This window comes from Dendrobates tinctorius, unplaced genomic scaffold (assembly GCF_039654945.1).
Source record: "Dendrobates tinctorius isolate UK_male_01 unplaced genomic scaffold, ASM3965494v1 ptg000199l, whole genome shotgun sequence".
NCBI lineage: Eukaryota > Metazoa > Chordata > Amphibia > Anura > Dendrobatidae > Dendrobates > Dendrobates tinctorius.
In genome coordinates, this window is record NW_027361866.1 from 9,332,110 (window position 1) to 9,356,839 (window position 24,730).

Genomic DNA, 24,730 nt, shown 5'->3' on the forward strand with positions numbered 1-24,730 from the left:
GCGAAAAGTAAGCAGAACATTTGCGGATGGTACCCACGGTCCGGAGGAGGGGAGACTGTCCTCCGGGCTCTGGGTACCATATCCCTGTAAAAAATAGAATTAAAATAAAAAATATTGTCATTCTCACCTTCCGGCGTCCCGCGCAGCCTTCCTGCCTCTCTCCACGCTCCCGGTCCCAGTAATCCTTTGCGAGAATGACCTCGATGACGTAGTGGTCTCGCGGTCATTCGCGCAAAGGATTACTGGGACCGGAAGATGCCGGGAGCGTGGAGAGAGGCGGGAAGGCTGCGCGGGATGCCGGAAGGTGAGAATGACAATATTTTTTTTATTATTTTTCTACATTTTATCTTTTACTACTGATGCTGCATAGGCAGCCTCAATAGTAAAAAGTTGGTCACACTCGTCAAACACTGTGTTTGACGAGTGTGACCAACCTGTCATTCAGTTCTCCAAGTGATGCTACAGATCGCTTGGAAAACGCTAGCATTTCTGCAAGCTAATTACGCTTGCAAATTGCTGGTCTTTCCGCGGGAATTTAAAATGCGATTTTCTCGCGGAATGGAATTCCGGAATTCTCGCGGTAACTTCCGCGAGAGTTCCGCTACTTGTGAATGTAGCCTTAAGGCTATGTGCCCACGTTAGCGTTTTTAAACGCTCAGGAAACTGGTCTCCTTCCCAGAAAACGCGTGGAAAAACGTGTCTTTTGGACTATAACAAATAGCCAAAAATGTGGACATAAGTGGAAATTAATGAACATGCTGCGTTTTTTACCGCTAAGCGTTTCCACGGTGTGGAGGAGAGGAGACTGTCCTCCAGGCCCTGGGTACCATATCCCTGTAAAAAAAGAATAAAAAATCGGGGTATATTTACCTTCCGACGTCCCGCGCTGCATTCCCGGCCGCAGCGTTCCCAGTAATGCCTTGCGGCAAGGTCCTGTGATGACGTAGTCTCTCGTGACTCTAGCGGTCTCGTGAGATTGCTATAGTAACGCGAGACCAACGTCATCACAGGTCTCGCAAGGCATTGCTGGGAACGCTGAGGCCGGGAATGCAGCGCGGGACATCGGAAGGTAAATATACCCCGATTTTCTATTTTTTTATCATTTTTAACATTCTATCTTTTACTATTGAGGCCGCATAGGCGGCCTCCATAGTAAAAAGCTGCTAGTAAAAACACTGTTTGATGAGTGTGACAACCTGTCAATCAGTTCTCCAAGTGATGCTACAGATCGCTTGGAAAACGCTAGCATTTCTGCAAACTAATTACGCTTGCAAAATGCTAGTTTTTCCGCGGGAAAATTGCGGGAATTTAAAATGCGATTTTCCCGCGGACTGTAATTCCGGAATTCTCGCGGTAATTTCCGCCAGAGTTCCGGTACGTGTGCACTTAGCCTAAAACTCAACGTGGGCCCACAGCCTAAAAAAAATCAGTGTTGTGTAGGAAAGCTGCTCCCTCCGCAGAGCGGTATTCCGCCTCACAACGGACACAACAACGGCTGCTGCAGCGGCGCAGAGAGGACAGCACTGACTCCGCCCACAACACGAACTGACAGCCCGTCACCCCAGGTCACGCCCTAACTCCGCCCCCTAATCAAAGCTCCACATCCGTGATATATGCGAGCCCCGCCCACCGCTCCAGGCTCGGACTGACGGCTCGTCCACGTGTGGTGCAGCGCTGCGAGCAGACATGGCGGAGCTGGGTAAGATGCTGCTCCAGTCCGCGCTCTGCCGCCTCCATAGTGTTTCCTCTATAGCACGCGGCCTTGTAGCCGCAAGGACAGAAGCTTCTGGCTGCGCTGCTGGTTTCTCTGTGCCTGACTATCGGCTGCATGTCCGGTATTAGTATTTAGGTATCGTATTTTTCGGGGGAAGATCCTGGGTTCTCTGAGGCTTAGTGTTGGGGGTCTGTTCATGTGCACAGGTCTCCCGCTCTGCTACCTTGCTCAGTATCGGGGCCTGGATTGTCCTCCCTGCATGTGATCGGGCAGACCCCTCTCCTCCACGTGGGGGTTTATAGGAAGTTCTCGGGGTCCGGTTCCTGCAGGCTTCTTGCTCTGATCCGGAGTTCATAGAATGTGTCCTGGTTACAATGTCAGATCCCACAGAAGCCGTCTTTGTTGTGGGGCAGCTCACGTGGCCTCATGCTCTCCTCATTCCCCTCCTTATTATCCACGTGATGGCCGTGTAGGATCCCGTGATCGGTGCGGATCCCTCTCCAGCGCAGGGTATTGCCCATTGTTACTGTCTGCTATATAAAGTGTAAGCCCAGATCTGATTAAAGAACAGTCCTTGTAAGGCTACTTTCACACATCAGGTTTTCGGCGTCAGGCGCGATCCGGCGTCGTGCCGGAATGCCGGATCCGGCAAATGTTTTGTAAAACCTGATGTGCCGGATCCGGTTTTCTGCCGGATCCGTCTCGTTCTTGACAGACAAAACCGGATCCGTCTCATCCGGTTCATCCGTTTTTCTATCCGTTTTTCGACGGATTACGCCGGATCTGGTTTTTAAAATTGACCCTTGTGGCCTTCCGAACGGGATTGGCTACTGGAAAACTAGATATAGCATGTTCCTACAGCCCTTCTTTGACAGGTTGTAGAGAAGAAAGTGCAGGTTGGAGAGAAGAGCAAGTTACTGGCGAAGATGGATGTTGTCATTGGAAATATTACCACTAGAAGTTCTGTGACGGTTTCAGGGACAATTTTGCACTATACTTTATGTCACCTCAAGGCAGAGTACACTGGCAGGATGACAGAGTGTGAAAGATTTGTGCCCTAACCAAACTTGTGTACCTTCTGGACCAACAGTATATACCTTTGCCAACCAAAGTTGGCTATCTTGTCATGGTCTTACTATTTTTAGCTTTAGGCCACAGGTGTGTTCCTGGTTGTGTTTTATGCAAAGTATTTCACCTTTTAACAAAAGTTGTGTACATTGTTAGGAAATCACCAACAATAAACACAACTTTTTAGGTGAAATACTTTGCTTCAAACACAACCAGGAACACAACTGTGGCAAAAAGCTAAAATTTACCCACAGTTATATACCTGGTTTTGAATACCTTTTTACCTTTTAAATACCCTGTATTTAACCTTTTTTTTTAAACATATTTCGCCGCAGAAAGAAATGACAGACAACCAGTGTAAACAATAATTTAACTTTTATTTAAATTTTTTTTTGTGTAAACTGTTTTTAAAGTTAAAAAAACTTTTTTAATAAAGGTTTGAAACCAACCAAATGGGCATTTTTGTTACAAAAAAAACATTATAACTCGGTGTAGTGTGGGGTGGAAATACTGCTGGAGGGGCTGCGGGACACTTCGACAATGGGAGTGTGGAGAGAGGACTGGGATCGTGGTGGGGAAGGAACAGTTAGAGGTGATGGTGTGGAAAAAGCTACAGAATGGATGGACATGTGGGAGGCAGAAGAGGTGGTGGGCGGTGGAGTGGAGGGTTGGGCAGGGACTGTAGGAGTTTGGTACGGGGAAGGAGTTTGGTACGCTGGAGGGGGTGCAGATGTAATAGGAGGGGGGAGGATGGAAAGTGGCTGGAGGGGGTGCAGGTGGAGGAACTACAGTGGTGGGAGGTAACCTGCTGTAGAGCACCGTGGCACGAATGCATTACATGCATCTGCTGGGTAGGAGATAGTGTTGCCATGTGCTCCACAACAGACCTGAAAAAGGTGTGGTTTGGCGAAGATCTTGCTTCTGAGTGCATGGTTTGCAGAAGTGTCTTCACCTCCAGAATGCTGGAGTTGATCTGCTGAAAGCCTGCGGAGATTTGCTCTGACAAGACTTTTAGACAGTTCTGGAAAGATGCATTCAGATGCAAGAACTCTGGCGCATAACTCTTTTCCTGACCCCGCTGCCGCCCAGTACCCGCAGGTGTACTAGAGGTGGCAGGGGCAGAAGGGTGGGGTAAAGGGAAAGCGATCTCCTCACCAGCAGCTTCATGTAATGTAGGCGGCCACGATGCTCCTGTGCTGGTGGATGGGACAGATGGGTCGAATGTGTGGGAAGGCTGGGAAGGTGCAGATGTACCGGGGCGGTCGAAGTGTCCCTCGGTGCCGGTCTCCTCAGGGATCGCCTCAGAAGGGTCCAATCGTGCAGGCTCCCGAGTGCTGCTCACCGTGCTGTGGAATAAAGAGAAAAAAAAACAATTAAAATACTGACATGGTATGGCCCTGGCTGAAAAAAAAAAGTTACATCTAACATTTTTTTTCACATGTGGTGTGTAATATTTACCTTCTGGTGAGCATTGTCTCCCGGAGGAACGACAGGGCTCGTGCGTACTTGTACTTGCTCCTGCGTCCTCCAGATCCACTCGGGGCCCGCATCTCTTTATTGAACTCCTTCTTGAAACGATCCCTCACAGACTGCCACCGATTCACAATTCTGTTCCCTGAAACGAGAAAGGAGTGGTTAGTATACAACATCAGTGTTTCACAAACTCCAGTCCTCATGGTCCCCAGGGGTCATGTTTTCAGGATTTCCATAGTAAATAGAAATCCTGAACACATGATCCGTGGGGACCACGAGGACTGGAGTTCGGGAAACACTGGTTTACATCAAGCAACCGGTACTGTATATACTTACGCTCTTTAATCTGGGCCCGAACATCGAGGTCCTCCCAGCGGCCCACAAGGAGCGAACAGATTTCCTCCCAGAGTCGTCGGGTAACGATAAGGTCAGCGTGGCGGCGGTCAGCCATATTCCAGAGCGGCTCCCTTTCTCTGACGAGATCGATGAGGTGGTCCACATCGAGTCCTCCATCCTCACCGTCAGAGTCGGGAGCACGCTGTGAAGGCTGTTAAAGAAAAAGACAAAAATAACATAATTAGCCTCCACAAAAGAAATGAAATAAAAAGTGCAAAAAAGCAAAAATATTTATACTTACACGCTGGTGACCGCCGCGCTGCTGTCGCCGACGACCCTGGGAGGCACTGCGAGGACCTCTTGGCCGAGCACCAGATTGGGAAGACTAGAGAAGAAAACAAAAAATGTTATGTCTTTGGATGTAGGCATTTGTTTGCTGTGTGTGGTCTGCAGAACATTGTTTTCTATGTGTTGTGTGTAGTGTGATGTTGTGTTTCTGCGTTTGATGCAAAAAACTTACCAATTGTGAGCCCACTCCAAGTGTCTGTCCACCCCTTCCTTCTTCTGGGAGCTCCTCTTCATCTTGTGAATCCTGTTTTGAAATAAAAGGCAATGAATAGACATATATTACAGAGATGATGGATTTTGGAAATAAAAACTTACCGTCAAACGCTGACGATGCGAGGGAGGGCTCCCAGAAGATGATGTGCTGTCTTCCTGGTGGCCACACTCCATGCCTGTGGGTGGTGTTCCAGCTGCTGCCATTGCTGCTGCTGCTGCTGCATCTATTGGGCGGCTGTTGAATAAAGAGAAACAGAGGGCCAATGAATATCTTGATATTAAATAGCCCTAGTTTGGAGGAATGGGGGATTTGATAATTACCGTCTCTCATCTGCTGCTGGCCTCCCCTCCTCAGCATGTTCCTTTTGCTGCTCCATTTGGGGTGGTGCTGCGGTGGTCTCCTGCCTTCTCCTGCTGCGCTTGGTTGCTTTCTTGGGTGGCATGTTGGGTGTGGCTGTGGGTCCCACTGTCTTGCTTTTATATATGTCTTGTGGGCAGAGCTACTGAGCATGCTCAGACCAAAAAACCGGATCCGGCTTTCGCCGGATCAGGCGCATTGCGGCGCTCATAGGCTTTCATTGTGTAAAAAAGCCGGACGCGCCGGATCCGGCGTGTCCGGCTTTTTCGCCGGAGACAAAAAACGTTACAGTAGCCGTTTTTTCCAGACGCTGGATCGTGACACATTGCCGGATCCGGCGAAAACCGGATGAAACGCATGGCCATCCGGAGCGATCCGGCGCAAATGCAAGTCAATGGGGGGGAAACCGGATCCGGCATTGCATTTCGCCGGATCCGGTTTCTGTCAAAAGCGCCGGATCGCGCCTGACGGCGAAAACCTGATGTGTGAAAGAGGCCTAATACTCTGGCTCTGATCCGCACCTCCCATGCTTCCTAACAGGGTTGGACTGGCCCACCAGAGAAGAGAAGTATCCTCCGGTGGGCCCTCGCTTCTCCTTCAGGAGATTACATAGTGCAAACCTTGCTGCTGCAATTGGGCTATTGAGTGGGAGGAGAAAGGTGGGCCCTCAGAATCAAATCCTCTGGTGGGCCCAATGTTCTTCAGTCTGACACTGATCCTAAGTGTACAGTTATAAGGACACATCCTATGACCATTGGTGTATGTACTGGATGACTTTGTCTTGCAGCTCTCTTCAGTGTTTCCGACAAGACTGGGATTGTGGAGATTGCCCAACGGCTGAGTGCTCTTGGTCTTTCCTTGGTGGCATCAGGTGGAACTGCAAAATGTCTCCGTGATGCCGGCCTCACTGTCAGGTAATACATGATCGTAGATCAATAGGGACTTCTATATCCTCTGACATAATAAAGGTGCGCTCAGGCTACTTCTACTATACATATTCTGTACGCCGGGATCACACCTGCGAGAAACTCGCACTAGTCTCGCACCTCAGTATCCGGCACTGCCGCCGGCACTAATGTATTTCTATGCAGCCGTACACTCCGGTCCCGAGTGCTAACGGCAGTGCCGGATATTTAGGTGGGAGTTTCTTGCAAGTGTGATCCCGGCCTTAGGATATGTGCACACGTTGCAGAAATATGCGAGCAAATCGCATTTTAATTTCCGCCTATATCCCGCGGAAAAACTAGTGATTTGCAAGCGTAATTAGCTTGCAGAATGCTAGCGTTTTCCAAGGGATCTGGAGCATCACTTGGAGAACTGATCGACAGGTTGGTCACACTCGTCAAACATAGTGTTTCACGAGTGTGACCAACTTTTTACTATTGAGGCTGCCTATGCGGCATCAGTAGTAAAAAGATAGAAACACGATTATTTATTTTTTACATTCTAACATTCCGGCGTCCCGCGCAGCGTTCCCAATCATCACAATGCTCCCGGCAGTTCCCGTTCCCAGTGATGCATTGTGGCAATGACCTTTCATGACGTCTCATCAAAGGTCATTATCTCAATGCATCACTGGGAAAGGGACCTGCCGGGAGCATCGATGAGGCCTGGGGACGCCTTGCGGGACATCAAAGGTGAGAATGACTATTTTAATTCTATTTTTTACAGGGATATGGTACCCAGAGCCCGGAGGACAGTCTCCTCTCCTCCGGACCGTGGATACCATCCACAAATGTTCTGCTTACTTTTTGCATGGTGGGCACAGCCACATGCAGAAAGTAAGCAGAACAATGCATTCCTTTGTGGGCGGAATTGCCACGGTTCTGCAAAATTAATGATCATGCTGTGTATTTTTCCGCAATGCAATTCCGTCTTGGAAAAATCTGCAGCATTAGCACAGCATTGCGGAATCCCATAGGAATGCATGGGATGCTTTTTTTTGCGTTTTCGCAGCAAAATTGCTCGTTTAAAAAGGCCGTGAAAACACAAAAAAAAGATACATGTGAACACAGCCTAAGTGTGTCAGTAGGTGGCTGTGACATGCAATCATGGGGCTTTATTGCCGATTACTTATGACCCCAGGATGCCTATTCCAGATTAGTGTACATGTAGGGATTGCTGGCAGGATTATTTTATCAGTGTCATCTTCTAGACCCCCATATAGTTTGTAATTAGTTTGTAATTTATCTCCACAATTCTCAGTCCTAGAACAGTGGTTCCATGTACATATGTGTCCACTCATAGAACCACAGTCCCAGATATTAGCATTTTTGATGCCTTGAGCAGATATCTGTACTTGCAGTTTAGATTTCTTTCTTTTTATTTCCCCCCCCTTTTTCAGAGATGTGTCTGAACTTACTGGCTTCCCGGAGATGCTTGGGGGTCGTGTGAAAACTCTTCATCCCACGATTCATGGAGGTGAGTGTTCATGTATATAAGCCCTCCATACACTTTACTGAATAATGGCTCTGATTAAAATTATACATGAACTGCAGACTGGTCTGTGTGGAAAAATTGCCAGAATTTTTTTATTCACTTTCCCATTCCACTCAATGGGTGTCTTTAATAAAAACTGCTGTCGTTAGGACACCATCCTTACGGGAACCATTGCAATTCTTAACGTAGAAAACCCAGCGTCTGACCACAGATCTCTGTAACCGAGGAATAATCTCCTATTGTAAGTAGCCATCCAATCTATTAGCCAAGATGGCTACACTGATCTATGCAAATTCATGCCGACTTTGGGGCTATTCACACAATCCGTATTGAAGTGCTTGTGGTGTTCATGTGGCTGTTGGACAGTACTTGGACTAAAAACTAACTCAATGTTTGTCAAGTGACAAATATTTTTGGCTTTGGAGCAGTTTTTGGTTCTCATATACCATCCTGTACTGTGTTTTGACTCAAGAATTTCAATGTTTTGGGTACAACGCTTTGTAGTTGTGCAGCTCCTTTTTTAACTTTCTTGGGAGAAACAACCCAAGTGCATTAACACGCCTCCAGTGCACTTCTAGCCTGTTATGTATATGGCTTCCCAAGCTAGGTTTCTCATGGCTGGCACATCAGATTTTTGCAAAAAGGGTATAATTTTCATTGGAGAAGAAGCACCTACGTAGCTATTCTACTGCCTCGGCATGTAAAAATACCTAGGTTCTAATGATGAGCGAGCGTACTGGGATAAGGTGTTATCCGAGCATGTTAACATGGGGTCTTCGGCATGCTCAAAAAATACGTTCAAGTTCCTGCGGCTGCATGTCTTGTGGCTGTTGGGCAATCCCTGCTTGTGTTGCGGTTGTCTAACATCCATGAGACATGCAGGCGCTGGAACTTGAGCATATTATTCGAGCATGCCGAAGACACTCTGCACACCAGCATGCTCAGAGAGAACACCTTCTCCAAGCATGTTCGCTCATCACTACCCGTTTAGTTGTGATGTGCACCCCCCTGTGACAAATCGCACAAGGGAAGTGGGTGTCTACTTCGCTCACCTGGGGGAGAGGAGAGAAGGACCCGCATGGATCGGCTCTGTTGCCACCACTTACACTGGGTCAGTTAGGGAACTGTACCGAGGGCAAATAGTAGCTGGAAAGGCTTCCCTTATATGTATGAGTACATCGCCAGTTCAGGCTGAGGATAGAGATATATATATATATATATATATATATATATATATATATATATATATATATATATATATATATATCTCAAGGTAGCTTTTGAGGGAGGGCTAAATTAACCCTTCACGGTTGACCAAGTGATTTCCAAATTAATCCACAAGGCGTTGTTAGCAACTGGGAATAACCAGACGGAGACGTGTGCCTCTGTATGGGAGGATCAAGGCAGATCACTAACCCCGTTTATTATGCCACCTCTTTTATAGTATTTTGCTTAATTATGCAAAGTACCCAGTTACCAATAGCATCGTCGTGACACATTTACTTTATAAGCCAATAGTATTGCAAGAAAATCGGAATTTGTCCCTAGTTACGTGACGTAGAGAATAGAACAATAGCACATTCATCAGGGTCTCATATCTCATATCTTGTGCAAGCTGGAACAGTCTGGTTTTATAACAGCTGCGATCTTTCACCTATTTACAAAATTTAACTAGTAAACAACAAAATGGCGTCACAAGCACAAAAATCGAGGTCTGGAGAACAAGATATCCTGTACAACTGAATACTGTGTGTGTATGTAATATATATACACACACCTATACCTCCTGGCCGTCGCAGGTATACAGTCGAGGGTAGTACAAGGATAGGGTATAGATAGGTTGCAATTACTGTTATGTAGCATGTGAAAACAGGGAGGCGCTGATGGATCACAGGTCCAAATCTTAGTTATAGTTTTCCTGGCTGCGTTGGCTAACGGATCCTCCTGCCAGTAGAAAACTCAGCTCAAAATGAGCAGCTGTCTCTTATCTCCTAGGCTGTTCCCTCCCACACTCTGTGCCCACCCCTGGTCTTGTGCAGCCTCTCTCCTCCCATCTCATAACTTTCCACCTGAAGCTCTAAATGGAATGGCAGCGGTGCTGCTGGATTTTCTGCGCATGGAGACCAAATCTGCCTACAGTATGTAATCCCTGGTAGCTATGCTTCATAACGGAGCGCTGCAGGTGGTTGCTGGCTACGGGTGTGTGAGGGAAGGAGTGCCGATTCCGATTATGTGCTTGGCTAGTCTCAGGTATTGCATTCTGTTATGGGTCATTTTCCAGATTCAATACCTCAGAGCCTTGCTGTGACCTATGGTGCCACGATGTCTCCATGTGCTTGGGTCAGACAAGGGGAGCTAGCTGTAGCTGCAGGAGAGTTCACACCCTTGTGATAATTCGTGGGGACCAGAGCTCTAAAGGGCTTGTTCTTGGAGTTAATTAAGGAAAACATTGCATTGCCTTTTATGGCCTGTGGGGGCACATTCCAGAAGTGGACGGAAATGTCCTAAACCTATAATCCAAAATGGATTCTCCCTTGTCCCTCACACCCCTTTTACTAGATTCCATGCTATTCCAATAAACATTATTGCCGCATACACCTAAGGATGCTCTTAGAATTTGAAGATATTTTCCTAAAATGCTTCTAAGGGTGAGTGCACACATTGTGGATTCAGCTGTGAATTTTTCCGCGTGGATTTGCAGGTAAAGTGACGTGCGGATTTGCCTGTGGTTTTCCCCTATGGTTTGATACTTGGACAATGGAACAGGTGTCAAACCGCTGCAGAATCCGCAGAAAGGATTGACATGCTGCAGATTTAAAACCGCAGCAAATCCGCAGCATGTGCACTGCGGTTTTGAAATCCCATTGCTTTGCATTGTACTGTACAATGCCTGAGGATCTGCTGCAGATCCACAGTGGATCCGCAACAGAATCCACATCATGTGCACATACCCTAAAAAGGAGTAAACCTTTTCACACTAATTACTAGATCAGTTACAACAGAATTAACATCTGTTTTTACCCTTCGCCACGACAGCACCCACTGGAGGTATTGGATCCGCCCCACTTGGAACAGGAAACCCTACAGGAAGATAAAAAAGGGGCGGTCCGCTTTTCCTCCTCAGTCTTGGTTTCCTGTTCCCAGGGACCCTCAGGATGAATCCTTCAGGAAGACTTACCTGGGCCATATGCACGCCGCCTGCCCGGTGTCCATGAGAACGACAGAGGCTGCGGTCTGGAAGCAGCGTCGGGGGAGACTCCGTTAGACGGCTCCCCCCTTGTCTGATGGCTAGAGGTGATGACCGGGTCCGGGGGGGCCGCCCGGTCTCACCTAGGGGCGCGCCAGGTGGCACCAAGCATGCAGGAGCCACCGCTGCGGGAAGCGGTAAGTGCGCCAGTGGCGCGAAGAGAAAAAGACAGAGGTGGCGGCAGCGTCGGGAGACGCGTGGGCCGCATACAAAAGCGGCGGCGCGGTAGCCGGCCGGCGCAGATGCTCCTAGGCCCCGGAAGTAATGGGTGAACTTCCGGGGCATGATGGCTGAGGAGCGCAACAGTGCATGTGTGGTGAACCCGGGGAGGAGGAGCGACTTCCGGGGAGGAAAAAAAAAAATCTATTTAAACAAGCGCCGCAGCTTAGCAGCAGGAAGCCATGTCATCCCCAGCGGAAGTACACGCTCCAGCAGGGGACTCTGCGGGGGGCAGCTCCTCCAGGGACCGCACTACCAGGACAGACACTGCCTGCAGGAGAGTCAAGACCTAGGACAAGGATCTCACCCAGTGAAGCTTTTTATTAATGGATCAGATGGCTGAGTGTGCAATATATATACTCTACCTATTAAGCTGACCTCTCCATCTCCCCTCTTCCAGGTGAAGAAAAAAGAGAAGTCCAAACATAAAGAATGCGCGTTATGCGCTGAGCCTCTCCCTGACTCCTACCCCAAAAAGCTCTGTAAGCAATGCACCAGAGAAACTAGACAAGGGTCGGCAGTGTCTTCAAAGGACATTCGGGCCATAATTAGGGAGGAAATACAGGCGATCACTCGTGCCAGTACTCCCTCAGAAGCTGGGAGCAAAAAACAGGTAACCCTCAGCTCAGACGAAGAACAGGGGATAATCTCTAATTCACTTGCATCATCGTCATCATCAGACATTGTGCGACATTGTGCGCCCAAACCGCACAAGAAATAATGTTTGCGGAAAAGGAGAGCGTTTCCAGTAATACCGGCAGTTAAGGCTGTAACAAAGTGTGGGCAAAAACACGATCAAAGAAGTTTTCTCCCATCGGCCTCAAAGAGAAAGTATCCATTTAGCGATGACTAGTTATTAAAATGGACCAAAGTTCCAAAGGTTGATGCCCTTGTAGCCTCTACCTCGAAGCAGTCTACTATTCCAGTAGAGGACGCAGGCTTATTGGCGGACCCGCTAGACCGTAAAGCAGTCATCATTAAAAAGGTCTTGGGAGTCCACCACAGGCATTTTTAAGCCGGCAGTAGCCAGCACATGCACCGCCAGGTCTATGCTCGTGTAGTTGGACCAATTGGATCAACAAATCGAGCAGAAGGTGTCTAGGGAAAAACTACGGGCCGCTATTCCATTAATTAGAGGGGCAGCAGCCTTCATGGCCGATGCATCAGCAGACACTCTGCAGCTGGCAGCGAGATCAGCTGGTCTTATAAACAATGCCAGGAGGGCACTATGGATGAAGAGCTGGAAGGGGGACGCGCAATCAAAGTCTAAGATTTGCGCAACCCCGTGCGAGGGTGAGTTTCTCTTTGGGAAAGCCCTAGATGACATACTTGCCAAAGCGAAAGAAAGGAAGAAGGCCTTCCCTGATTCTTCTATCCCTTTCTACAGGAGAACCTTTAAAAGGTGACGGTTTAGAAGGAGACCAGCGGATAAATCAAATAGATGGCCCAGAAAGGAAGAAAAGCAAAAGGGTAGCATGTTTAGAGGTTCAACATTCAGAAAGGAAAATAAATACTAAAAAATCAGTCCTCCCAGTAGGGGGTAGACTAAATGTTTTTTCTTCAAAATGGGAACAAATAACTTCGTGTCCATGGGTCCGAAGTTTAATTAGAGAGGGAATGAAAATAGAATTCCTTCAAATGCCTTATTTCTTGATCATAACCCGCCTTAACTCTATAGTACAACAAAAGGCCCTCAAAGTAGAAATTCAGAGCCTACTATCCAAGGGGGTTTTAGAAGAAGTCCCAGAGGGACAAGAGGGTAGAGGTTTCTACTCCCCTTTATTTTTATTTTCCATACCAGATGGTACATTTAGGATAGGATAATTATAAATTTGAGGAAGCTAAATACGTTTATAAAAAAAAGTATAAGTTTTTAAGATGGAATCAATCAGATCCACCATAAAACTTCTCTTTCCAAACTGTGTAATGGCGGGGATTGACTTGAAGGATGCTTACGATCATCATCCTATTCATGATAGATACCAAAGGTACCTAAGGGTCGCGGTGGTATTCGAAGGCAAGAACCGTCATTTTCAGTATACAGCCATGCCTTTGGGCCTCTCTACGGCGCCAAGAATCTTCACCAAAGTGATGGCGGAGGTGATGGCCTATCTTCGTCAGAAAGACCCTCTAATTGCGCCTTATCTGGATGACTTCTTAATTATCGGGAACTCGGTCACCCAGTGTACCAGGCGTGTGGCTGATGCGGTCTCATCTTTGCAGGATCTAGGCTGGATTATCAACTTCCAGAAGTCCAGACTTGTTCCGCATTCCCTTTAGATGTTCTTGGGGTTCCAGTTAGACTCTACAACCCAGAGATGTCTACTCCCTCAGGTAAAAATTACACTCACAAAAGAGAAGGTGGAGGCAGCCATAAGTAGACCACGGATGTCTGAGAGGGGCAATGTCGTTATTGGGGTCACTCATTTCCTGTGCCCCGGCAGTTCGGTGGGCCCATTATCACGTCCGCACACTGCAGCATCAGATCCTCCAAGAGGACAGGCGACCTAGTGGTCACCTCAAGAGCAAGATAACCTTGTCACAGGAGGTCTTGGCTTCTCTAGAATGGTGGCTATATGATAACCATCTGTCCACAGGAGTCCCATGGGTCATAGTACCATCTTGTATCCTAACCCCAGATGCTAGCCCCCACAGCTGGGGAGCCCATATGGGGGAATAGCTTTTGTCAAGGAAGGTGGAAGGGAGAATGAACTAGGCTACTCGTCTAATCTAAAAGAACTGACGGCGGTATATTATTCTCTACACCATTTTCTTCCACAGCTCCAATGGAAGCATGTCAGGATCTTATCGGACAACACCACTACAGTGGCCTACATAAACAGACAGGGAGGTACTCTATCAGAGTCTCTGATGTCTTCTGCGGCAAGAATCTTAAACTTAGTCGAAAGTTATTTGTTGTCCCTCTCGGCCCTCCATATCAGGGGAGAGAACAACCAGGAGGCAGACTTCTTAAGCCGACACACACTTCGGCAAGGGGAGTGGTGCCTCAATCGCCAAATCTTCAAGGACATAGTAGCTCTATGGGGGCAACCTCAGGTGGACCTCTTTGCCACAAAAAAAGAACAGACAGATGAAAGCGTTTGCCTCCCTGTCCTCGTCATATCATCCGGACATACTGGACACCCTCCAGGCCTCATGGAAGTTTGACCTGGCATATGCCTTCCCTCCGATAATTCTCCTACCACAGGTCATTTGGGAGATCAGAGAGGACAAGGCGAGAGTAATTTTGATAGCACCATTCTGGCCTGAGAGACCGTGGTTCTCATGGCTACGAATTGTCGGTGACAGATCCTTGGGTCCTCCCTTCGATTCCCAACCTACTCTCCCAAGGCCCTTTTTTCCACCCCCAAGTGGACAGTTTACTCTTGACGGCATGGAATTTGAAAGGCAGCTACTAAGATCGAGAGGGTTTTCTGAAACACTAACTGCTATGCTCCTACAGAGCAGGAAGCAGTCCACTACCCAAATTTTACAAGAATATGGAAAAAATTCCTGCAGTTTCATACCGCGCCTCATGCAACAGAAGTTCTGATAGTTCCTATCTTGGAATTTCTACAGAAAGGGAAGGACTTGGGCCTGGCAGTATACACGCTGAAAGTCCGAGTGTCCGCATTAGGTGCTCTGTACGGCCATAATATAGCAGGAAATAAGTGGATATCACGATTCATTACAGTGCAAACTGTGCAAACTGTAAAGCGCTGCGGAATATGTTAGCGCTATATAAAAATAAAGATTATTATTATTATTATTTATTTTATTTATTATTCCTGCAATCCCTGCATGGGACTTAGATCTGGTCTTAGACGCTCTTATGGAAGAACCCTTCGAGCCGATAGACACGATATCCCTGAAATGCTTGTCGCTCAAAACGGCCCTCTTGGTGGCACGAACGTCAGCTAGGAGAGTGAGTGATATCCAAACCCTATCCATAGACCCACCCTTTTTTTCAGATATACCAGGATAGGTTAATATTAAAACCAGACCCCTCATACCTGCCTAAGGTTCTGTAGATCTCAAGAGATACTTCTTCCGACCTTCTTTGGAGAACCCTCCACTCCGGAGGAGCGGAAATTCCACACATTGGACGTTAGAAGCACTTTCCTAAAATATATTGAGAGGTCCAGGAACTGGAGGCAGTGTAGGGCTGTTCATATATCTTTTCAGGGCTGTAAAAAAGGGTACAGAGACACGAAGAGCACCATTTCCCGATGGATCAGGGATGCCATTTGCTTCCCCTGCTCTGCAGAAAATGAAGAGCCTCCGGAGAACATCATAGCACATTCCACCAGAGCAGTGGCAACCTCCTGGGCCGAGAGGGGAGACTTTCCAATTGAAGCCAAATGTAAGGCAGCAATTTGGTCAACCCCTTCTACCTTCTATAATCACTAGACTTGACCTTTTCATCAACTTCTGACCTAAGCTTTGGCAGGACGGTCCTTGGCATGGTGGTCCCACCCAGGTGATGGTCTCTGGAATCTCTCCAGTGGGTGCTGTCGTGGCGAAGGGTAAAAAGCCGTATTACTTACCGGTAATGCTTTTAATGAGTCCACGACAGCACCCGCTCACTTCCCTCCCTGCTAAGATATCAATAATAAAGTGTATCTGCTAAGGATGAATAAGCAAAGACATTGCCTAACCTTTGGCGGTCCTCCTGGTACTCTGAAATACAAAACTGAGGAGGAAAGGCGGACCGCCCCTTTTTATCTTCCTGTAGGGTTTCCTGTTCCAAGTGGGGCGGATCCGATACCTCCAGTGGGTGCTGTCGTGGACTCATTAAAAGAGCATTACTGGTAAGTAATCCAGCTTTTCTTCAGCCTTGCTGTGCAGACTTTTTTTTTTTTTTTACCCCAGCTTTGAGTGATGGTGTATATAATGTGTGTGTGGAGATAGAGATGTAATCCTATGGATGTATTTAAATGGCACAATGTCACTAATTGGTCATAATCGCAGCAATTAATTCACACCAATGTCCAGAAAAATATATTTCTGGTCTTCAGACTGCAAAACGGTGCACATGTAAATGTCGGGTATAACAAAATTACATTGGACTCTTGATCTTCTTTTGACAGGTATTCTGGCAAGAAGCACCCCTGAAGACCAGGCAGATCTTACAAGATTAGGCTTTAGTTATGTCAGGTTTGTTGGTCACTACTCTCTTCTGATTATTCTTTATCTCGCTGCAACACCTAACATAGTAGATCACCAAACCCTCTTCACTTCTCCCTTTATCAGCCTTGGGCTCAATTCAGATACCTGTGTATGGACTGGCTGCAAACTCAACAGCACCGGATTTGACCTTAAGGATGCTGCTCTATTGGTTAGCCACCTACCTGTGGCCCCTATCCATATCTCATTTGCTGGCTCTACTTCATCCTTTTCACTTTACTCTTCATGTTTCCCTGAGGATCAGTCGTGTTATCCCTGCCCTTATAACACACTATCAGCAGGTTTTATATTTGGTATCTGTATGCTGATGAAACCCAATTTATTTTTCTCATTGACCTCACCCTAGCATTGCTACAAAATACTGGTGGTTCAGAGACAAATTAGAACAAAATACATTCTGTCTGCATCATTTAAGATCCTCAGAGTTCAATTACACTGGTACCAGGAAAAAGTCTTTCAATAGGAACACTCATTAGATACTATGATAACAAGGAACAATGTACATCCTGAATATAAAAATACAAAACTTTATTTGTGAAATACAATATAATATCACATTGTCATAAATACATAATGATAAAGTTCATGAATAAAGGGGAGACACAGACAAATAAGTATGTTAGACGGGGCCTGGCATTTATAAATATATAGAGGTGGGAGAGTAGCAGCTAATACAAATCAGTCATAGTAATCATCAAACAGTGCAAAAAAAAAAATATATATGCGCTCAGATGACAAAAAAGCAATAAAGAGCAAGATGAAATCATTCAATTGACCACCCAGGTCAAAAAGAAAAAGACCAGTGCTAGATAATTGTAAAGATATCGTAAAGGATATATAAAGCCGCTGAGAGCAAAAAATATCCAAAAAAGTGCACAGCAGTATCAAAAACACTGACAAAACCACTCTTACCCATAGTCCCCCTTCCCAGGGTCCTGGAACACGCAGCCCCAACGCGCGTTTCGCGTTGGCTTCCTCAGGGGGCCGTGTCTATACTGCTTTACATAACAAAACGTGGCATCCACCTGTGACTTGATTAATGGCGCGTGTGTTGCTGCCGTACCCCGGAAGTTGCGATGTGCCCGGCGCTCTAAGACAAGGCAGGTCACGAGGAAAGCCCCGCTGATGTCACAGACCCGCCACGTCGTCAAAGAGCGCCCAATGCAACACTCCGGCAGCACGATTACCCAAGACATACTAATAAAAGCGATCACTAACGTGGACTATATAAAAAATGTATTAGCATAAAGAATATAGTGAATATATTTACCATATAATAAATCTAAGGTGCAAAATACAATAATACATAGTCATATAATAAAGTATCAATGTGGTGATAATGAGAGTGTGTGTGTGTATGTGTATATAGATATATATATAGATATATATAGATATATATATAGATATAGCGCTCGACGCTGCCCGGGCATAGTAACTAACTGTGGTTAGTTGTAGCAAGTTATAATTATCCTCCATCCCATAGTCCCATGCCCATACACCCATCATACATATTCGCCATCCCATAGGCCCATGCCCATATACCCATCATACATATTCGCCGTCCCATGCCCATATACCATCATACATATTCGCCATCCCATAGTCGAGTGCCCATATACCCATCACTCATCCTTCATCCCATAGTCCAGTGCCCATATACCCGTCATACATATCCTCCATCCCATAGTCCAGTACCCATATACCCATCACACATCCTCCATCCCATAGTCAACCATTATAACATCATAATGAGCGGCGGCGGGGCTTGCGACCGATGACACCATCGTCGCCATGGCAACGGTTGTGACATCATAATGAGGGGCGGGGCTTGATACGCACACTGCTTCTCCAGTATGCAAATAGGGGCACTATGACATCACGAGGGGCGGGGCTTGACACACACTTTTCCCCCCAGTATGTAGATAGGGGCAAAATTGTTTGGTGAATTGAAACGCGGGGGGTTAAAATTTCGCCTCACAACATAGCTTAGGATGCTCTCGGGGTCCAGACGTGACTGCCAAATTTTGTGGCTGTAGCTGCGACGGTGCGGTTGCCTATCCCGGACACACACACACACACACACACACACACACACACACACACACACACACACACACACACACACACACACACACACACACACACACAGCTTTATATATTATATATATTCCAATATAAGGAGTGAATAATAAACATACAATTCTAAGCGAATCAGGAAAAGTCAACACTGGACTGCACAAAAAACGTTATAATTGAACGTGGTCACTATTCTCATGTCACTGTATGTTCACTCCCTATTGGAATATATATTATCACCACATTATTATTATGCATTTATATAACGCCATTTATTCCATGGCGCTTTACATGTGAAAAGGGGAAATATAGACAAGTATAATAAACATGTGTAAGACAAGGGACGCACAAGTGCATAAGGAGAGGGGATCCTGCCCGCAAGGGCTCAGTCTACAGGGATGGGTGAGGATACAGTAGGAGAGGGTAGAGCAGGTCGTGTGGTGGTTCAGTAGACCGAAGATCATTGCAGGCTTGTCGGAACAGGTGGGTCTTCAGGTTCTTCTTGAAGGTTTCCGTTGATGGTGAGAGTCTGTTGTGTTGCGGCAGAGAGTTCCAGAGTATGGGGGAAGCACGGGAGAAGTCTTGTATGCGGTTGTGGAAAGAAGGGGGGTGGGAGTAGAGAACGAGATCTTGAGATGATCGAAGGTTGCGTGCGGGTAGGTACCTAGAGACCATGTCACAGATGTATGGAGGAGACAGGTTGTGGATGGCTTTGTATGTCATGGTTAGGGTTTTGAATTGGAGCCTCTGGGCAATAGGAAGCCGGGGGAGGCTGGGGAATAGCGGGGAGACAGGTGGATTAGTCTGGCAGCAGAGTGTAGGATGGACTGGAGCGGAGCCAGAGTGCTAGAGGGGAGGCCAGAGAGTAGGAGGTTGCAGTAGTTGAGGCAGGAGATAAGAGCATGCACTAGTTTTTGTGGTTGAGGAATGAGCGGATCCGGGAAATTTTTGAGTTTGAGGCGGCAGGAGGAGGCGAGGGCTTGGATATGTGGTTTGAAAGAGAGAGCAGAGTCGATCACCCCAAGGCACTGAGTGTGCGGGACTGGGGAAAGAGAGCAGCCATTGACATTGATGGATAGGTCTGGTGGAGGGGTAGAGTGAGATGGGGGGGGGGGGGGAAAGATGACGAATTCTGTTTTGGTCCATGTTCAGTTTGAGAAAGCGAGCAGAGAAGAAGGCTGAGATAGCAGACAGACATTGTGGGATTTCAGTCAGTAACGAGGCGAGGTTGCGTCCAGATAGGTAGATCTGCGTGTCATCGGCATAGAGGTGATACTGCAAACTGTAGGATTCTATGAGCTGTCTCAAGCCAAAGGTGTAGATGGAGAATAGTAGGAGTCCTAGGACAGAGCCTTGAGGAACACCAACACAGGGGACGAGGTGATGAGGTGGTGTGTGAGAAGGAGACACTAAATGTTCAGTCTGTTAGGTATGATGAGATACAGGATAGGGCCAAGTCTGTGATGCCAAGAGATGAGTCTGTAGCAGGAGGGAATGGTCTACAGTGTCGAAGGCAGAGGACAGGTCCAGGAGAAGGACAGAGTATTGTCGCTTGCTCTTGGCGGTTATGAAGTCGTTATTGACTTTAGTTAGGGCAGTTACAGTTGAGTGAGGTCGGAAGCCAGATTGTAACTGGTCAAAGAGGGAACAGGAGGAGAGGTGGGAGGACAGTTCAAGATATACATGCTGTTCCCGTAGTTTTGAGGCATAAGGGAGAAGAGATATCGGGCGATAGTTAGACACAGGATGGATCAAGGGAGGACTTTTTGAGGTTGGGTGTGATTGAGGCATGTTTGAAGGATGAGGGAAAGACACCATTTGTAAGTGAAAGGTTGAAGAGGTGTGTTAGAGATGGGATGAAGACTGGCCAATTTAGGGATGAGGTGAGACGGGAGCGGGTCGAGGGCACAAGTGGTGAGGTGTGATCTTGACAGAAGGGTGGAGAGCTGATCGTCTGTCATGACATTGATACTTTATTATATCACTATGTATTATTGTATTTTGTGCCTTAGAATTATTATATGGTAAATATATTCACTATATTCTTTATGCTAATACATTCTTTATATAGTCCATGTTCGTGATCGCTTTTATTAGTATATGTCCTTCATGTGATTCCTGTTAGGGCAAGTTTTAATGGTTCATTAGCATTGGTCCCACAGTTAAAATGGCGGTCCGGGTACTTCCGGTACCGGAAGTGACGAGTGCCCATGTCTTGTGTAATCGTGCTGCCGGAGTGTTGCATCGGGCGCTCTTTGATGACGCGGCAGGTCTGTGACGTCAGCGGGGCTTTCCCTGTGACCTGCCTTGTCTTGGAGCGCCAGGCGCATTGCAACTTCCGGGGCACGGCAGCAACACACGCGCCATTAATCAAGTTACAGGTGGACGCCACGTTTTGTTATGTATTTAAAGCGGTATGGACACACTTTGGACACTGCCCCTTGAGGAAGCCAACGCGAAACGCGTGTTGGGGCTGCGTGTTCCGGGACCCTGGGAAGGGGGACTATGGGTAAGAGTGGCTTTGTCAGTGTTCTTGATACTACTGTGCTCTTTTTTGGATATTTTTTTGCTCTCAGTGGCTTTATATAGCCTTTACGATATCTTTACAATTATCTAGCACTGGTCTTTTCTTTTTGACCTGGGTGGTCAATTGAATGTGATTTCATCTTGCACTTTATTACTTTTTTGTCATCTGAGCGCATGTGTGTGTGTGTGTATGTATATATGTATGTATGTGTGTGTGTGTGTGTGTGTGTATATATATATATATATATATATATATATATATATATATATATATATATATTATAGCACTGTTTGATTACTATGACTGATTTGTATTAGCTGCTACTATCCCACCTCTAGATTTATAAATGCCAGGCCCAGTGTAACATACTTATGTCTGTCTCTCCCCTTTAGTCATGAACTTTATCATTATGTATTTATGACATCATGTGATATTATATTGTATTTCACAAAGTTTTGTATTTTTATTTTCAGGATGTACACTGTTTCTTATCAAAATACTAGTGGTTGTCCACGGTCTCCAATAGCATTTCCTTTCTTCGTACAAAAGTGAATCTTAAATGTAACTTTTTTTTTTTTTTTTTTTTTTTTAACTCTGCTCTGATCTCACTACTGACTTCTGCACTTCACAACATCTGAAAAACGTGCCCTTTTTTATTACCCATTAAAATTTCAAAATTTATATTTTTTTTTTTTTTTCATTTCATGCTCATATTGACTACTATAATTACTTGCTGGTCTTCCTCTCGCTAAACCCTCCCCTATCTAATCATTAATGCAGCGTTTGGGCTTAGACTTTTGTCCAGCTACTACACCGATGCCTCCAGCCTGTGCATGCACTGGTTGCCCACCCACTACAGTATACAGCATGAGCTTATTACACTGGTCAATAAAGCTTTCCATAGAGCTGCACCAGCACTGCCTTACATGTCCTCCCTATTCTCACTCTACTAGTGAACTCAAGTAGTCTTATAAATTATGAAGAACAACCTCTGGCTTGAGTCTCCAAGCTCTATGCACTACCGAAGACCATGTTTATTTCTATTACCCACAGTTTAAGCGTGTACTGAAAATATATCTTGGTAGACAGGCCTAAGTTTACTAAGTTTCTCCATTCCTACATCTTTCTCTTAAAACCTGCTCCCTTCTTTCAGCATCTTTTCCTATTTAAGACTGGTTGCTGCTAACTGACCATTACACAAGCAGCAAATCTGCAAAATCCACTATTTGTAAGACAAGTATGGATAATAGACATGTGAACTGCTGAAAAATTTGGTTCATCATATTCCGTTAGACCAGGTTCACATAGCATTAACGCTACTCCCTAACGCGATCGCGCTAGCGTAGATGCTCCATCTGCGCTAGCAGTGATGGACCCTCGGACGCTGCAGACTGCGTCCGAGGGGCCGTCACAGAATGACGGCATATTGCTAACGCATGCTGATTATGACATGCGGTAGCGATGCGCTGCCTTATGGCCATCTATGGGTGCGTTAACGCATCCGTTACATAGCGTTAATACCGCTATGTGACAGATGCGTTAAATGCACCACCCTAACGCCATGTGGACCCAGCCTTAAAAAGATGTTGAAAAGAGACAGCAAGTGTGACATGTACCATACATGATGTCCAATGGTTACTTGAGTGCACCTGGATTGTCAATGGTCACAATTTGTGCACTTTGTTTTATTAGTGTAAGTACATGAACAATCGAAACACAATCAAACATTATTGATAACTTCAATGTAATTCCTCATCAGGAAAAAAGTTCAAAAAACATGGTACTAGGGCAACTCCCAATAACCAATGCATACCTACATAGAAAAACCAGAGTGTAACGCCCAAGGTAATAAATCTACAAAAAATAACGATTGTAATACAAAAATATAATCTTTATTGATACATAATAGATATAAATGGATAAAAAAATGTTTTATATGTATGAAAACACAACAGTATAGTCAGGTATCAGAAGTGACACAAAAAGGGGGAAGACATCAGCATGTCTGATATAAAAAGCAATGGTTTATAATCAAAGTCAAACCAAACCCTACACTGATAGGGCAGGCGCCAAAAAAAGTTGTGCCATGTGCATAGCCCACTAATCACTGGGTTTGATAGAAAGGAATCCTTCACAAGTCACATCAGAAACCTAAACATAGGCCAAAAATTTCTTTGCACAATAGCAGTTATGTGAAGGAGGAAAACCCAAATAAACCATGCTTGCCCATATAGGGCGTATCGCTGTAGAATGTCTAATCCCAAGCCCCCCGACGAAGCCCAGCGCGAAACGTGCCTCATATTGACTTTTAGGCACATTTAGTAACCAGTTGGGCCGAGAAATAAAACGATTGCGGTCTGTTTACTCAAGCGGAGTTGGCATGCATATTCCCGCTAAACACTAGCGTTTTGCAAGCGTAATTAGCTTGCAGAATTCTATTATCCAAGCGATTTGTAGCATCGCTTGGAAAACTGCTTGGTTGGTCACACTCGTCAAACAGTGTTTGACGAGTGTGACCAACTTTTTACAAGATAGGATGTTAAAAAAAAAAAAATTGGTTATTCTCACCTTTCGACAGCCCCCGATCTCATCGGCTTCTTCCGGTCCCAGTGATGCTTTGCGTGAAGGACCTTTGTGACGCCACTCTATCGAGAGCACGACTTCCTCAGGTGAGTCGCGCAAAGCATCACTAGGACCAGAAGATGCTGGCAGCGTGGCGGACAGGTGGGAAGGCTCCGGCCGTCGTAAGGTGAGAATATCATTTATTTTATTTAATTTTTTTTTTTCTATTTACAGGAATATGGTACCCAGGGCATGGAGGACAATCTCCTCTCCTCCAGACCCTAGGTACCATCCGCACATGAAGCGCTCACTTTACACATGATGGGTATAGCCACATGTGTAAAGTGAGCATTTCAGTGCAGTCCTATGGGTGCGGAATTGATGCGTTTCTGCTCAAACAATGAATATGCTGTGGATTTTTCCATTATGCGATTCCGCAGCAGAGAATTCCGCAGCCTTAGCACAGCAATGCGGAATCCCATAAGATTGTATGGGATGCGTTTTCTTAGCGTCTTTGCAGCAGAAAAGTGCCGTGAAAACGCTAAATGCATCGTGTGCACACAACCTCAATGCATATGGTTAAATCTAAAACTTGCATTTTATGTTTGCTTTACAATAGTTATTAAAAATACTCTTGGATTGGATTGACATCTTCTGTAAATCGGCAGCACAAAACTTTCTTGATACAGTAGTATGCAATGGTGACATTCAAATCTGTTATTTATATCACTTAAACTGTTAAAGTTCAGTTGTGCCACCATACCAGAGGACCAAGTTTTCAGAGTACACCGCCAAGGTAGGAGTTGACCCCATATATAGGCAGGGCTGTGGAGTCGGTAAGCCAAACCTGCGACTCCAACTCCTCAATTTCCCTTCCACCAACTCCATGACTTCGACTCCAACATATATTGCTTATATTTAAGTGAAAAATTTATTGTAGTACAATGTGAACATCAGACATTT

The 24,730-nt window shown here is 46.0% G+C and overlaps 1 protein-coding gene across 1 annotated transcript in view; it reads left to right on the forward strand.

Moving 5' to 3' along the window:
- Positions 1-1,544: 1,544 nt before the first annotated feature.
- ATIC (5-aminoimidazole-4-carboxamide ribonucleotide formyltransferase/IMP cyclohydrolase) overlaps positions 1,545-24,730 on the forward strand; it is a 43,417-nt gene continuing 20,231 nt past the window's right edge. Inside the window, exons 1-4 of the mRNA XM_073553224.1 lie at positions 1,545-1,699; positions 6,298-6,424; positions 7,855-7,931; positions 16,506-16,572. Coding sequence (XP_073409325.1) covers positions 1,687-1,699; positions 6,298-6,424; positions 7,855-7,931; positions 16,506-16,572 — 284 coding nt within the window. The 5' untranslated portion in view covers positions 1,545-1,686. The remainder of the gene's footprint in view (positions 1,700-6,297; positions 6,425-7,854; positions 7,932-16,505; positions 16,573-24,730) is intronic.